Source organism: Aplidium turbinatum, chromosome 17 (assembly GCF_918807975.1).
Source record: "Aplidium turbinatum chromosome 17, kaAplTurb1.1, whole genome shotgun sequence".
Taxonomy (NCBI): domain Eukaryota; kingdom Metazoa; phylum Chordata; class Ascidiacea; order Aplousobranchia; family Polyclinidae; genus Aplidium; species Aplidium turbinatum.
Window position 1 is genome coordinate 269170 of NC_137488.1, and position 15227 is coordinate 284396.

The 15227-nt window shown below is 39.8% G+C and overlaps 1 protein-coding gene across 1 annotated transcript in view; it reads right to left on the reverse strand.

Annotated features, from left to right (window-relative positions):
* Positions 1 to 485: 485 nt before the first annotated feature.
* Positions 486 to 15227, reverse strand: part of LOC145786816 (uncharacterized) — a 296407-nt gene continuing 281665 nt past the window's right edge. The window contains exons 69-70 of the mRNA XM_082598556.1: positions 2343 to 2402; positions 486 to 731 (exon numbers count right to left, since the gene is read on the reverse strand). Of these exons, the coding sequence (XP_082454682.1) occupies positions 568 to 731; positions 2343 to 2402 (224 nt within the window). The 3' untranslated portion in view covers positions 486 to 567. The remainder of the gene's footprint in view (positions 732 to 2342; positions 2403 to 15227) is intronic.

A 15227-nucleotide genomic window follows, 5' to 3' on the forward strand; every position in this document is an offset into this window, starting at 1 on the left:
GACTCATACGTCTCTGCATACTTGAAAATAGCAGATGTCCTCCCTAGTATTGAACGGAATAAGACATTTAACAACAGCTTCATTGTCTTGAGACGTGGCAAAGTGGTTAAGAACGGCATGCTGCACACCGTAGTACAATCTAGACGAAAGTTCGATTTCCACTCAAGCCGAAGACGTCCACAATTCCCATCAAGTTGGAAGTTCGATTCCCGCTCAAGAAACATTCACCACTGATGATCCCAAACAAGAGTGCTCGAGGATCGCGTCTTCTATTTTTAAGCGGGGCCTTGATGAGTTTTCTTCATTTATATTTTAAACGGGCAAGCTTTGGGCTATCCAATATTCTTAACTCTAAACGGTAGCCTATTCGTACTAGAAATTTAAACAACCTATGGCAAGCTTATTAATTTGTTTTCTCTAGGAAACTAGTGGATTGGACATCCCGCATTTGTAGATTCACAAGTGCAATGAGTCTAGACTGGCAACATACTTCTTTTATTAGACTGGCAACATAACTTAACAACAAATAGTAAAGTTGCTAAACACTTGAACAAGCATAAGGTCGGGCTACCAATACCATGCTTGCAGCAACATTAAAGTATCAAGAGACCACAGCAGAACAGCAAGGATATAACAAGATGATGATTTAAACAAAATCGCGGCGCTACTGGTCGTCTCCTGCGATTGTCCGAACGTCACGCCATTGCGGTTGAAGTCATCCGTGCCACCAGCTTAAAACAATAAAAACACGGTTAGGTACGCTACTTGAAACACAAAAGCATGTTTACAGCGACCATAAATAAACAGATAACCTTTTGAACCAGAGTCCTCTACAAGAAACCATGAAAACATATTCCTGTTTTCTTTGTTCAACATCAAACATACAAGTAGGATAGGGAGCAATCTGTTGAGCTTCCTCTCTGTTCGAATGCAGCCATGGGTAGTTCTCGTCATTTACTTTGTCTTCTTCACCTGGATAGAATTGATTCCAATCTCCTCCAACTTTTTTCCCTCCTATCCAATTCATTATTTGCCCTCCATGCCGCTTCCTTACTTCAGCACCACCAATGGTGGCACCGAGTAAGTGGACGCCACACAGAAAAAGTATCAACATCCGCAGTGTCAATAAAGGATGCTTAATGATCTAATTGTTATCTTGTTTCAAACATCCTATCCTCGTGAAATTTATTTTTTACATGAAGACATAAGATGAAAAACAATGTGATTCGTAACCATGGAAAAGGAAGATGACATCAAAGGAAAAAATAAAAAAATTTGAAGCGGAATGGAGGATGCAGCAGAAATAAGTTTACAAGGGTTTATAAAGTATTCTAAATTCACAATGATTTTCTACTCTCCCTAGTCTGGAATTAACAATCCAAACATTAAGAAACCATCACACAACCAAAAGGACACAATCAGAAACATGACGTGATTTGATTGAGTTAATAGTAACCATGGATCTGAAAAAATTAATGAAGCATGGCTGCATTTAGGTGGCGTTGTTCCTAATACTACTTATACTAATAGGCTACAATTTGGGTAGAGAGGTTACTTTTTTTTAACCATAAACAAACATAACAGAGTAAGAACACAACATCTAACATTATAAAGTAATTTTGGTAAAGAGATAAATTTTCTTGAACCATAGACAAATATATTCTAGCAACCAAACGGCATTTAACATATAATGCAATAAAGTGAAGATAAATTATAAATTACGAACGTTTTCGACCATACACATTTTAGCCCTTATCAAGTAACAAAATGACTTATCCTATACATAAATTGAAAATATATAACTGATCTACATATACTGAAATAAAAAAAGAAATGCACAAGAATGAATGTTATGTTAAATACCGTGTGGTTGCTAGGATATATTTGTCTATCATAAAAACAAAATAGCAAACGTTTTCGTCTATGCATCTAGCCCTTATCAAGCATATAAAAGAAACCTAGTTTTGCTTAAAATAAGAATACTAGAGAAACATATAGTTTACATCTAAACATACATGTTTAGATGAGACCATATTTTGTTGTTATACTGCATGTTTCTAGTATTTCTTATTCAATGTAAAATTAGTTTTCTTTTATAGGCTTGATAAGGGCTGCATACATAGCCGAAAATATTTAACATTACAAAAACAAACTAGCAAATGTTTTGTTTCTTAACATGCAAAAAAAGAGCAAATAGTGTGTTGTTGCTTAGTTACGTTTGTTTATACTTAATGTCAGCATGCTGCACTAACTTCTGGCATGTTTTGTCTGCATTAAAATACTATGGCGTTGCTCAACGACATACAAACTATAAAAACACAGAAACCAAAAAAAAGTCCCACCTGCAAAGACGTCGACAGTGACACTTTCTTCTTTGGGATCAGCATCTTCGAATTCGAGCACTACAACAGGTGAAACAGTGAAAGGCTACGAAAGTTAAAATTTTCATTACTGGTACACTGTACAGTGTACACACGACGAACTTCTTCATCAAGAGAACTAACTTTCTTATCTTAGCCCACTCATATCCTTAAGCAAAGGCATTTAACACAATTTATCATGATTTAAAAAAAAGAAAATATCGGATTTAATAATAAAGTGTTAATTAAAATAGACAATACATAGGAATTTATTTTCACACGAGTCAGTTCAATCATAAACAGCTAAAAATCGATTTCGATCAGCTAGCAGCTAGATGATCTTCAGTTAAGCTGAAAGCAAACATCACAAAAAATCAAATAAAGAAGGTACGAAAGAATGAAAAACGTTTCACTCTTGTTATGTTAAATAATTGATGGAAAAGACTAACAACCAAAGGCAAAAAAAAAGAAAAATGGCACGAAATTAATGGTACAATTTTTACCATACTCTTTCGTGCCATTTTTCATTTGCTTTCAGCCTTGAAGATCGTCTAGCTGCTAGAAATCGATTTTTAGCTGTTTATGACTGAACTGACTCGTGTGAAAATAAAATCCTTTGTATTACAAGAAATGTAGCCGAGTCGTTCATATCAAGCATTGTTGTGGGTTTGACACCTGTCAGAAGATATTTCATTTTCTTGATTAAAACAGACAACGCATCAAACAACCTCCAATATATCAAATTTCTTGACTATCAAATCTACTATTCTTCAAGGGTCGGTCCTTGGCCTCTTGTTACATTGGGCAACAATTTATTTTTATTTTTTTGGAGAAGTTTTATTTGTGTCTTTCTTATTATGCTTTGGTGTTCTTGTACGTTGTACTTTTGGAGCCCTAGGTCAAAGAATAACCCAAGTTTTTCGTAGCGTCGCTTCATGTAATTTTTAAATTTATTTTTGAAACAAAAAACACTTCTGTAATACAATACGCGTCAGTTTAATTACAATAATTAGAGGTAAGAAAGGAGCTTGGTAGGTCAGCTTAGTTTGCACGAAGTTTAAGGGTTCGAGCAAACTTTAAAAAAAACTCAAGTTTGCGCATTCAAGCTCAGATTCCAGGATGCCTTACTCCAACTAGCCGTCCAGATAGATCAGCTGGTTAGCGTGTGACTTCTGGAACGAAAAAGCTTTAAAATCAAGCGGCGCTGATTCGACTCTCGGGGTGTGCGCTACAGCAACGCACGTTAACGACTGCTCTCCATTCAGCGGCATCTAATGGATGGAACAATTCCCCAGCAACAAGACTTCAACGATAGGAAACTTCACTCTGTCAATCGCGGTGACCGGGCCGCGAATTTTTTCCTAAGAACTTTCTGTCTCATTTATATATTTCGGTAAGTGTAAGAGTTTGTATTGTATTAATACCGTGTGAATGCAAACATTTTTTCATTGTTCAGTTCAGTGGTTTCATCATGTTTAGATGATGGTTTAATGGATGGTTTAATGGAAAGTTTAATGTTTAGATTTGTAACTGCAGGGCGAAAATTGGCTTCTGACTTTGAAAACCACGAAAAAAATGAATCGGTAAAAACAGCCGCGCGAGGTAACCAGTAATGGCTACACTTACAGAAATATGCAAAGGAGACAGAAAGTTCGTGGAAAAATAATCGCGACCTGGCCTGTGTCAGTGATTCAAAGCCTCTACAAGTATGCGAAACTGCCAGGATTAAGGCTCTGCATGAAGCTTTCCTAGTCCGAGGATAAAGACTCGATCAATAAATCAACTAAACATCTCCTGGAATGGGACCACACTGCACCATTCCCACATTTCTAGGTCTCAAACTAGATGAGTCCCTCACATACAAATCTCATATCGAAAAAGTAAGAGCTAAGGTGGCTGCCGGAAATTATATCTTAAGAATCGGATTGGGGTTGCCCTTCCAGCTGGAATAAGATTGACTGCTTATGCTATTCGGTTGCGAATATACTTGCCCATGGCGAGAACGGTCGGAAACGACATAAAATTGACCTCAATGTAAAGCCAAACTTTCCTTTGCCTTAAACCAACCAATGTCACGTCGCAGCACACTCTGTCTGGAATTTATCCTCCCAACACTAGAAGAAGCGTGACCAGCATAAAGAAAAGATCTTGTCAGGACATGGATTTAAGACACTCACTGCATGATCAAACTTCAGCAGGTAGGCTAGTATATATACTTCAGCAGGTATATTGGGATTCATGTCGTTTATATCCACGTTATCCACGTAACTGGAAACTTTTCCAGGCTAATGACGACAACCAGAAACTGCAGTTCTGCAGGTCACAGACAAAGAAGTCTGATATGCGTGACACCTCCCCTGAGCATGTGCCCTTGTTAGTGCAGGTATATTCTAACACCGTAAGGAAAGGCATCACGCTGCTACAGCTAAATGTAGAAGGCTTAACAACAGCAAAATTTCGGTCATTGAACATCTGATCAACACAACTGCCAACGCCACTGTCATCCTACTACAAGAAACACACGCAGTGGATTCTTCTAGACTTAAAATCACTGGTTATGAATTGGCCGCCTATACCCATAGCGCTATTCACGGAATTGCTACTTTTGTGCATAGCTCTGCGACATGGCTTCCCCTAGCCTCCAGCAAGGAATCTGATGAAAGAGAGTGGGCTGCTACAAAAGTTGACAACATCACAGTGGTTAACGTTTATAAACCACCCTCGACCAGACTATTGGCCGATTCTATTCTCTGTTATGGCTCACCAAGTATATATGCTGGTGACTTTAACTCGCACAGCACGGAATGGAGTTATGCTACCACCAATAGTGACGGATCTACAGAATTGGGCTTCCATAATCACAAGGGAACACAATTTTTGTTGACTTCGATCTAACAATTGTTTTTGACTAACTTTTGGGCGCTGAATCCAAAAATGACATCAGTTTTTTTCTATCACGTCACGTTTTTGAGCTAGGCACCCACCACTTTGTCTCATAACCCACAAAAAGTACAACATTTAAGACATCTGCGTTTATTGTATAAAACGTTTTAAGAACTACAAGCAACCGAAAGTAACTCCATGGTTTTCAAATAAACATTTGTACAGCTATATTCTATTTTTTAAAACGGATATTGCTTCTGCAGGACAAATAAAGAGCGACTTTTAGGGCAAAATTTACGCTTGTAGCTTTTCCTGGCATGTTCAAGCTATGGGCAGTCTCGCTTAATACTCCAGCAATAGTCAGCCAGCATATGCAAGTTTCATCTTCCCTGATATCTTTCCTCCATCACCTTCAGATCTTGGTGGAATCTTTCTCCTTGCCCATCGCTGATCGCACCAAGGTTTTCCGGGAAATTAGCAAGATGGCTATGCAAAAAATGCATCTTGATGCTCATGTTGTAGCCGAGTTCTTTGTAGCTTTCCAATAGCTTCTGAATAATTTCGATATAATTCTCTGCCCGTGTATTCCCAAGAAACCCCTTGGCAAAGTTTTTAAATGATAACCACGCATTTTCTTCCAATTCTGACATTGAACCACTGAAACGTTCATCTTTGATCAGTTGCCGAATTTGTGGACCATCAATTACACCAGTCTTAATTTTTTGTGTTGACCGGCCAGGAAAAGCCAAAACGAGGTAATTGAAACAGTTGCTTTCACTTTCAGTTGGCAATGCTTTAACGAATCGCTTCATTAGGCCGAGCTTTACATGGAGAGGTGGGAAAATAATTTTCTCTCTGTCAACAAGTGGCTCATGTAGAATATTGAGATCACCAGGTTTAAGGTCAGATCTCGGTAACAAAGCTGCTGTCACTTCGAAAGTACGGTAAAAACGCACTTTCTTTCGATCGCAAGTATGATACCTTCGCTCTTTTTCAAAGTAAATTTTTCTCATTTAACTTAATCTGGATGCTAAGAGTTCCAAAGCTTTTTTTCCTAGTTCTAAATCTCGTGCCAAATCATTCAACTCATGTTGATGTAATACACCACGTTCTGAATCGTCTTCAATTTCAAAATCTTCATCACTAGGCCTGCCATCACTAAAACATTCATCATGATCCAAATCTTCGAGCGTAGGTGTTTGAACGAAAACTGGAACTAGGATTTCAACTGAATGAGGCACTGGACATATAGCTGATGGAAGACTTGAATACTCAATTTTACGTTTGTTTTTCTTTTTATACCCTGAAGTTTGCACCAAGCAAAAGTAATTGTGTAGACTAATGATCTTTGGGCTCTCGCCACAAACCATGGGTCTACCGAATGCCAATTTGTCACGTGTTCTCTTGGTCTACATCCGCAAACTCTCGATACACTGCTTGCATACCTTGTGGGGTGCCCAAGACTTATTTTGATCACCAAGTTTTATTTTTAAAATATGTGAAGTAGGCTTGTTTAACAAATGACGTCTTTTCTTTGGCTAAAAATAGTAAAACTGCTGCAAATATAGCAAAAGGAATCCGGATTATTTAGACACTGACGACGAGAAACAGCAGACGCAGACAAGATAGTATTCTAACAAACAAACATGTAGATTGTAGTACATAGCCTACATGGTTGAAAGCGGAAAGCAACTAACTTCAATTTCATCACGGTAATCTAGTTTCGTTGGATGATTACATCCTCCTACCAAAAATGGGGAAATAGCCTAGCATCCACCTAAATCGATGCATGTGCCTTTTTTACTTAATAATTCAGTTGAACCTCCTTGTATATAACTTACTATATGATTAGCTTGTGCATTCCTTTTACGTATGGAAAAGCAACACGGCTAAACTCGTGAAAAGTTGCATATTTTGGATGTATGCTGTAGAGCAAAAACTTGACGTGATAGAAGAAAACTGGTGGCATTTTTGAAATCAGCACGCCGGAATTAGCCTAAATCAAGTGCAAAATCAAAGTCAACAAAAAAAAATTTCAAAATTGTTCCCCAGTGTAATTAATGCAAAAGTGCTTCACGACCCAAAACAACCCGACAGTTTTTATTTCAATAGATGGGGAACTACTTCAAACTTTCAGCTTCAGTAATGGCTATTCTCAAACCAAAAAAGCCTGGCGATGGCAGCAAGAGCTATAGAGTCTAGACCAGTGTTTCCCAACCTGGGGGTAAATTACCCCCGGGGGGTAATTTGCCTGTTTTTGGGGGGTAACGAGACCCGATTTAGAAACAGTGAAGGTTGTGAACTTTATAAAAGATAAGGAATTGAACAGCCGTCTTTTCAAGGAACTGTGCAAGAAGAAGGGAGAAAGATACGAAACATTACTGTAGCCTACCACACAGAAGTACGATGGCTGTCTCGTGGCAAAGTGATAACCCGCCTGGTCGAACTTCGTGAAGCTGTCCATGTTTTTCTGATAGAAAAGAAGTGTGACTTGGCTGAATACTTCTCTTACCAAGAGTGGATTTCCCAACTGTGCTATCTGGCTGATATCTTTGGTAAATTGAAAAAAGTTAATCTTTTAATTCAAGGCAAGAATGTAATTGTGATCGACACCAAAGTAGCCGTAGCATCATTTATCGCGAAGGTTAAATTGTAGAACAAGCGAGTTGGAAGAGGCACAGTGGCGCAGTTTCAGACGCTTGACATGTAGCCTACTTCAAAGGCAATGGACTTGAGTTGACAGTGGCGGTGAAGGAGGACATAGCTGACCACTTAAGCCAGCTAGCCGAGAAGATGGACATGGACATTGGACAACTACTTTCCGAAATTGGACACGGCTAGTCTCCAATGGTCCACTGAGCCCTTCACATGTGATGACAGCCAGGTGGATGATGACGACTTTCTGACCAAAGAAGAATTTATCACTCTCCGATTGAATGAAGCGTTGAAACTTGATTTCAAGGGGAAAGGTTGGAACCCTTCTGGTTTAACAGACTCCAGGACACACCAACATTAGCGACACAGGCATTAAATATCCTGACATCTTTTTAAACAACGCATCGGTATGAACAAGGATTTTCAACTGTCTTAGGAATGAAGACACAGAAGTTCGTTCGCTTGGATGTCGAAAGCGACGCAAGAATTGCCCTAAGTAGGCGTACCACAAAGCCCAGAATCACAAAGCTGGCGGCTGAAGTCCAGGCCCAACGTTTGCATTGAATGTTTACCACGCATTTTTATCTTGTGTTCAGTATTGTATTGCATTTTGATTGTCATAGTTAGCCCTTTGAAATACATAGCAATAAACACTTTTGTTTTTGAAAATTGATCGTGGGGGTAATTGGCTCGCTTCAGGGTGGAGATTAGGGTAACAGCCAAAAAAATGTTTGGAACCACTGGTCTAGACCAATATCTCTCATTTGTGTTCCATTTAAACTCCTAGAACGACTGCTTTTCTTATGTCTTGAACCTATCATTGAACCTCAACTACCGAAGGAACAAGTTGGTTTCCGTCATGGACTATCTACTGTTGATCAAGTTGTAAAACTCACAAGTTGACTTCTAGAAGTGGATTTGGATTTTAATTTCTAAAATCCGTACACCTCTGTCAAGAAGGTAAACGAGATAAAATGAGAATAAAAAAATACAAAAATAATGTGCAACGAGGAAGAAATAATATATACGAAGTTATCGAAAGAGTATATAAAGAACGGGCCTGGAAGAGTATACGATATACAGTTAGGTTTTATGCGAGGAAATTGAAAAACGGATGTATCACGGTTCCTTCTATTTCTTAATCGGAGACTTTGGAAAGATTGATGACGTAGTTTTTTGGAATATCAAACGTCGTCGAATAGTTGTAGCCTACTGGTGAGATGTTAAATGAAAGCCAGAACTTTAACTAATGGTTCAGCACTTCCAACAGATAATCAAAATAACTGCGAACAGCAATAACTTCTCCAGTTATTCAATCAGCTTTGATTACAATAATATCAGCTACAATTCTACAATACAGTCACAAGTCGTGACCGAGAAGAGATTTGAATGAGAATTGATATTTAATCATTCTTTATTACAGAAATACATGGAAAATCAGCAGAGCCCTATTGACATATGCATTTCGCTCTAACTGTAGAGCATCATTAGTGCCTAAAAAGCAAACATGAGAAAGCATTACCTAGAAACTATCACTAAATAAATGAATCTGCAGTAGCCCAAGATACTGGCCAAGACTAACTGCCAAGACTAACTGGTAAAATACTGCATAAATCATCATCAACAGTATCATAGCCGATGCAGCCTTTGATGAACTAGACGCTCAGTTCGTAAATTTTTCCAGTGTTGCCTTTGTCGCGCAGTGTCCCAAAGTGTTCTTGGTTGCCTGATTAATGTATTGAAATTGGATATAAATGTCGTTCGTTATCTGCCACAAGCACGTTTCCCGAGAAGGCGGCCGCTTAGACAGAGATTTTCGAAATTTTCTTTTCTGATAATGAGACCAAAAAATTTGAGTTGCCTTTGAGTTATGTTGTTCAATAGTTCCTTATCTTGATGTACCTGGTTTAAAACTTCTGCATTTGTGATGTGATCAGTATATGAAATCCTCGTCATTACATCATCCTCGAAGACGAGGGATAGCCATCAATCATATGAAATCCTGAGCATTCTTCTGTAAAACCACATTTCAGCTGCTTCAATGTTACGCCTAGTTTCTGTGTTGAAGGTCCATGTTTCACAACCATACTGGAGAACAGACCACACTAACACTTTGAGAAGTCGCACCTTCAGAAGAATAGAAAGCTTGCGATCCAATAGAATAGGTCGTAGTCTATTAAAAGCGTCTTTACCTAGGCCTATTCTTCTTCGTATCTCTTTCTTACATCGTCTGGGCTACATCAACTTTCTTACTGCGTAAATAAGTTCGGACAAAAATTGATATTATTAGAGCTGCTCTAATAATATCAATTCTCATTCAAATCTCTTCTCGGTCACAACTTCTAATAACATCAACTCTCATTTACTGATATTCAATAATTTCAACTTCACTCTAATGCTAAGCCAATTGCGCCATTGCGGTACTCAGTATAGCCGGTTTGTTTTGACTAGTAGCTTCCGTAAATTATGGTAATGTTACGTCACAAGAACTCATTATTCTGGTCAGATTTTGCCAGACGTAAATATGTTTGTGACGTCATAACAGCATACATTACGTCGGACTACACCAGTGTTTCTCAAACTTTTTTAATCCATCGTCCCCTTTTCGTTATTAAAATAAAATTTCGCCCCTCTAATTCTGTCAAGCAAAATAAACATTGATAATAGAGCGATAGACAAATTTAGTTTTGGGAATTTAATTAACGAAATCGACAGTAACATGATAATGTTCAATGGGATGGATGAGCTTGGCGACTTTTACAAAGTTTTGAAATGTTTGGCGACATCTTCGTAAGATAGAGTCGAAGATCAACCCATTTTTGAACTAGCAAGCGATTTCTTTGCTTTGAAAGCATCGATGTCACAGCCGAAAAACCCTTTTCAACCATACACGAAGTAGGAAACGATAAAGTCCACATTCTAGCTTCTTTCCAGAAAAGATCATATTTGCCAGCAACCTAGCACCAAAACAAATCGTATCGATCATTTCTGAATTTCACTCTTGACTTATCATCTGTTTGCATATCAATGAACTGCTCTTGAAGTTCCACTTCTCCGTCTGTGGGTTCGGTAGAAAATTGTTGTACCACCTCGTTTGGAACATGGAGGTCCACGAGATCTGCAAAGCGAAGTTTCATGTCTTTATGAAGCATGTCTAAATGTGAGCAGTATTTTTGCCGTTATTCTTCTGTAATAACGTTCTCGCTCAAATTGGGAAACTGAGTTAAGACATTTCGACCCAAATTTTGTTTGCAAAAAGATAGCTTTGCAATGAATGAGGTAATCACACTTTTGCACTTGAGAGTTATCATTTCTCCCTGAAGTTGTTCCAACACGTCAGAACTTATTTTGTCAATACGACGCTGAACTGTGTCGTTGCAGGTACAGCCCTCAAAATTGATGAAGCATTTTGTTGCATAACTGTTTCGATGGTTTCTTTTGCAGCTGGCAGAATAAGATCTCTGCCAATAGTATGAGGTTTCGCCGTTTTTGCAATGAGCAAAAAACGTTATAAGAGGCGATAAGACCATTTTCCATTTTCGTGTCAGTCCTGTTAAAGAGATTTTGGATAGTAGGCTGCTTTGCTTTTTTATCTTTAAGCTTCCTAAAGTCGCAGCCAATTTTGTTTAGATGCTTTCTTTTGAGGTGGTCATCGAATCTACTTGGCTTCATTAGAAAAGACGGCATCGCACACCAGACACATTGGTCGACTAGAATCATGCGGGGCAGTAGTGAAGCCATATTTCAAATGATTTGTGTCATATTGCCGCACTTTTACTTTCCTAATCTTTTGCAATTTAGCAGGAGGCTGAGATGAGTTATCCTTATCTGATGATGTTGAAGACATAATGGTTTGCAGAGTATTGGTATCTGGAGACTTGATCAAAAATATATCACTTGAAACTTTTTATCTAAAATCTACGTCTATGTCTAAAATGTAATATCTACTGTATATCTAAAATCTAAAAACTTCTGTCATAGCTTTTGCCTACTATAAAATTGGAGATAAAATTCAGAATTCTATCAAATCAAAATTATGAAGCCACTTTATTACTTCCCTTTGTCTGCCACTATAACCCATTGACAAGTCTAGCCCAGATTTTTTCTGTTGAACGTTTCTAACTCTCAGCAGAGAATGTTGGGTTATTATTTAAGAAGCCTGTTAATTCTGTTATAATCGAAACTTGTTGAATTGAAACCATCACTTACTGACAAGCAACCTACTACATTCACTGTGATCAACTACTAACTACCGTACATGCTGTTTAAGACTGCTTCGCTTAACACTGACCCGAGACTTAATCGTAACTTACGAGTGTGAAAACCAGAGACAAAATTCGGAGGTCTCTGGCCTTAGCCACGAGCTTGGCTGGCCTCGGCTGGTCAAGCCTTGGCTTCGAGGCTTTTCCCTGGCCTCGGACTGATGAATAAACTGGTGGATAACCTAGCTCAGGTGTTGGCGTTGCAGTAGTTGAACGATATACATTGATCCTAAACTACTGAAAATTACCGCTGATTTTGCATGTCTGTCTCTTGCAAATTGTGTAATGCACGCCAAAACAATGGCAATATTAGGGAATATGAAAGAGCACTGTGACGTTACAATAAGAGATAATTTTGCAATGAATTGATTAGATTTCAATAGCTTCAAGTGATAAAGTAAACTTTTGCAAGATTGTGAGATGTTGTTCCTCTATATAATTGAATTGGTGGTTTATAAAAGTTTATAGGAGCCTACCATGAGATGGAACATGTTTGGACACATTCTGATACTTCACCAGGACTCACCTCCCAAGAAAGCCCTTGAATTTGCGATAATTGGCAGCAAAAAGTATCAAGGCCGAACCGGACGTCACCGTACCAACTTATTACAACTGCTGAGATCTGACATCAGAAAAGCTGGCCTGGGATCCCTGCTCAGCATACCACATCTCCATCGATTGCAAAACATCGCAAAAGACAAAACAGAATGGAGATCCTATCAACCTTGTTGAAAGACTGATCGAAGCCAGCGGATGCCAAACGATTTGGCTACACTGGCGGCGGAGACAGTTACAATAATAATACCATAGTCATAGTGCATAGAACTGATTAGCGGGTTGGACTGTTATTGGTGGTTTGATAAATTCGCTAGCCTGGCACCCACTTTGAGAAACACTGGACACTATTCCTTCAAGTTAGTGAAGTATCTCTAATCACACCTACACAAAATCAAATCTTCTACAGTAGAAGCAAATTGCGCAATAAGGATTTCGTAATTAAGGATTACCTTCGGACAGTGATTGATAATAACATCTCGTGATAACGACACAATTAAAATAGCACACTTTGTTCAAAAACATATAATGTAGCCTGCCGCCTGGGATATACCTATTGATTGTAACGAGATGATATTTGTAGTGAGGCAATGGATGAAAAGTGTAGAAAAGCGTGAAAACTTTGTATTTTGTTTTTGCTGAATTTTGGAGAAAGCTTTCAACCGTTCCCAGAGAATGCAAAAAATGTCATCGGGTGAGCCTTCAGGAAGACAAGAATAATGGAGTGGTACAGGCCCGTAATTGCCGGGGGGGCTTGGGGGGGCAATGCCCCCCCAAGCTCAAAGTAAGAGATACATATTGTAGACTGAGCTAAAACGTTTACTTCAATTCTTCCCTTGTCCCTAGGAGTAGGTTGTCATGACGAGTATGCTTAGTGACTACACATTAGGATGAGTAGCTAAGAGTAAACGATATATCAAGGGACTTCATCAATGCAAACTCTGCCAGGCAAGCTACATTTGGTTTTCCAAATGAGTTATCCCAGACCCAAGACTTTCTATATTTAATTTGTTTTGATTCTCATATGTCACTTTGTACAATTATATTGCTTGTAATTTTGTAGCTGTTATGTACTGGTAGGGTAATAGTTATAGGGTTATTCCAGACAGATTGCACGATAATGATTTTTAAATTTGGATGAGTTTTTTTGGCAAGGCATCTCAAGGTAAAAGCAATTACAATGGAGTAAGATGCTGGTTTTGGAAATATTGTTCATGAATATCTCTTAAAAACAAATCCATCAACATTGGTATTGGTATCAGCTTGGATAGCTGTTCGTCGTCGTCGTCTGAGCTTCTGGGGCCGAGGGTCTATCCTTTTACCACCCCAGATTCACGATGTTCCCGGACTACACTGGAAGGCTGCTAGAGAGCAGCCAGTCTTTAGTTTCATCATCCATGACGCGCAGACCTTCCACTCCGTTAGGTGGCTTGAAGATGGTACAGTCATTGATGATGTGGTCTGCGGTCTGTTCCTGGGCACCACATTCACAGGAGGAGGAAGAAGCCATTCCCCATTGGTGCATTGTTGAGCGGAAAAGCCCGACGCCCGTACGGAGACGGTTGAGGCGCACCCATGCCTGTCTCTGTAGTGTCAGGCTCGTTGGTCAGGCCGATGGGGCGTGTGTCGGCGTCGGGGATGAATGAATGGAGTCTGGTAGTGCTTGACCTCTATTCAAAATTCCATTTATGGTCCGCCCAAGTAGCCGCAGAGATGTCTTGTTCATCAGCTTCGTTGATCAGAAGCCGAGCGGCTGGCACGAATGGGTGTCTTGATTTCAGTCGGCGGGGGTGCCCGTTTGGGAAGGCAAAGATCTTGTGGTGGAGAAGATAGTTAGGCTCCAGTGACCGTCGACCGAGGGACAGAGTGGCTTCTTCGCGACGAAGCTCAGCAGGTTGGATGCCAGCGAGAATGGGGAGATTGTCCAATGGTGTGGGACGCAGGCATCCGGTCACTGTGCGCAGAGCGCTGTTTATGGCAGTGTCGATGTTGTGGCAGTGAGCACTGCGGCACCAGACAGGTGCACAGTACTCTGCAGAAGAGTAGACAAGGGCTAAGACTGCTATTCGCAAAGTGTCAGCCCTCGCCCCCAGCTAGAGCCTGCCAGGCGCTTCAGTAGTGCAGCGCGGGATGTCATTTTCTTGCGCAGTGACACCAAATGGTGGCGGTATGTGAGCGATCTGTCTAGTGTCACCCCAAGATACCTTGGCTCGGGGCAGAAGGACAGAGGTTTTCCGTTGTTGTGGACATGTATCTCACGATCAGCTTCCCGATTGTGTAGGTGGAAAGCTGCTGCTACACTTTTAGTTTCGCTGAGTTTCAGTCGCCAGTTCTGGAGATAAGCTGAGATGGTTTGCATGTCCTGGCTCAATAGATTTTCCCACGACTTTGTGGAGTGGAGAATTGCCAGATCGTCCGCATAAGCGTATTTTGTGGAGACCGTGGTTGGCAGGTCGTGGGTGTAGATGTTGAAAAGAAGTGGAGCCAGGACCGACCCCTATGGGACGCCGTT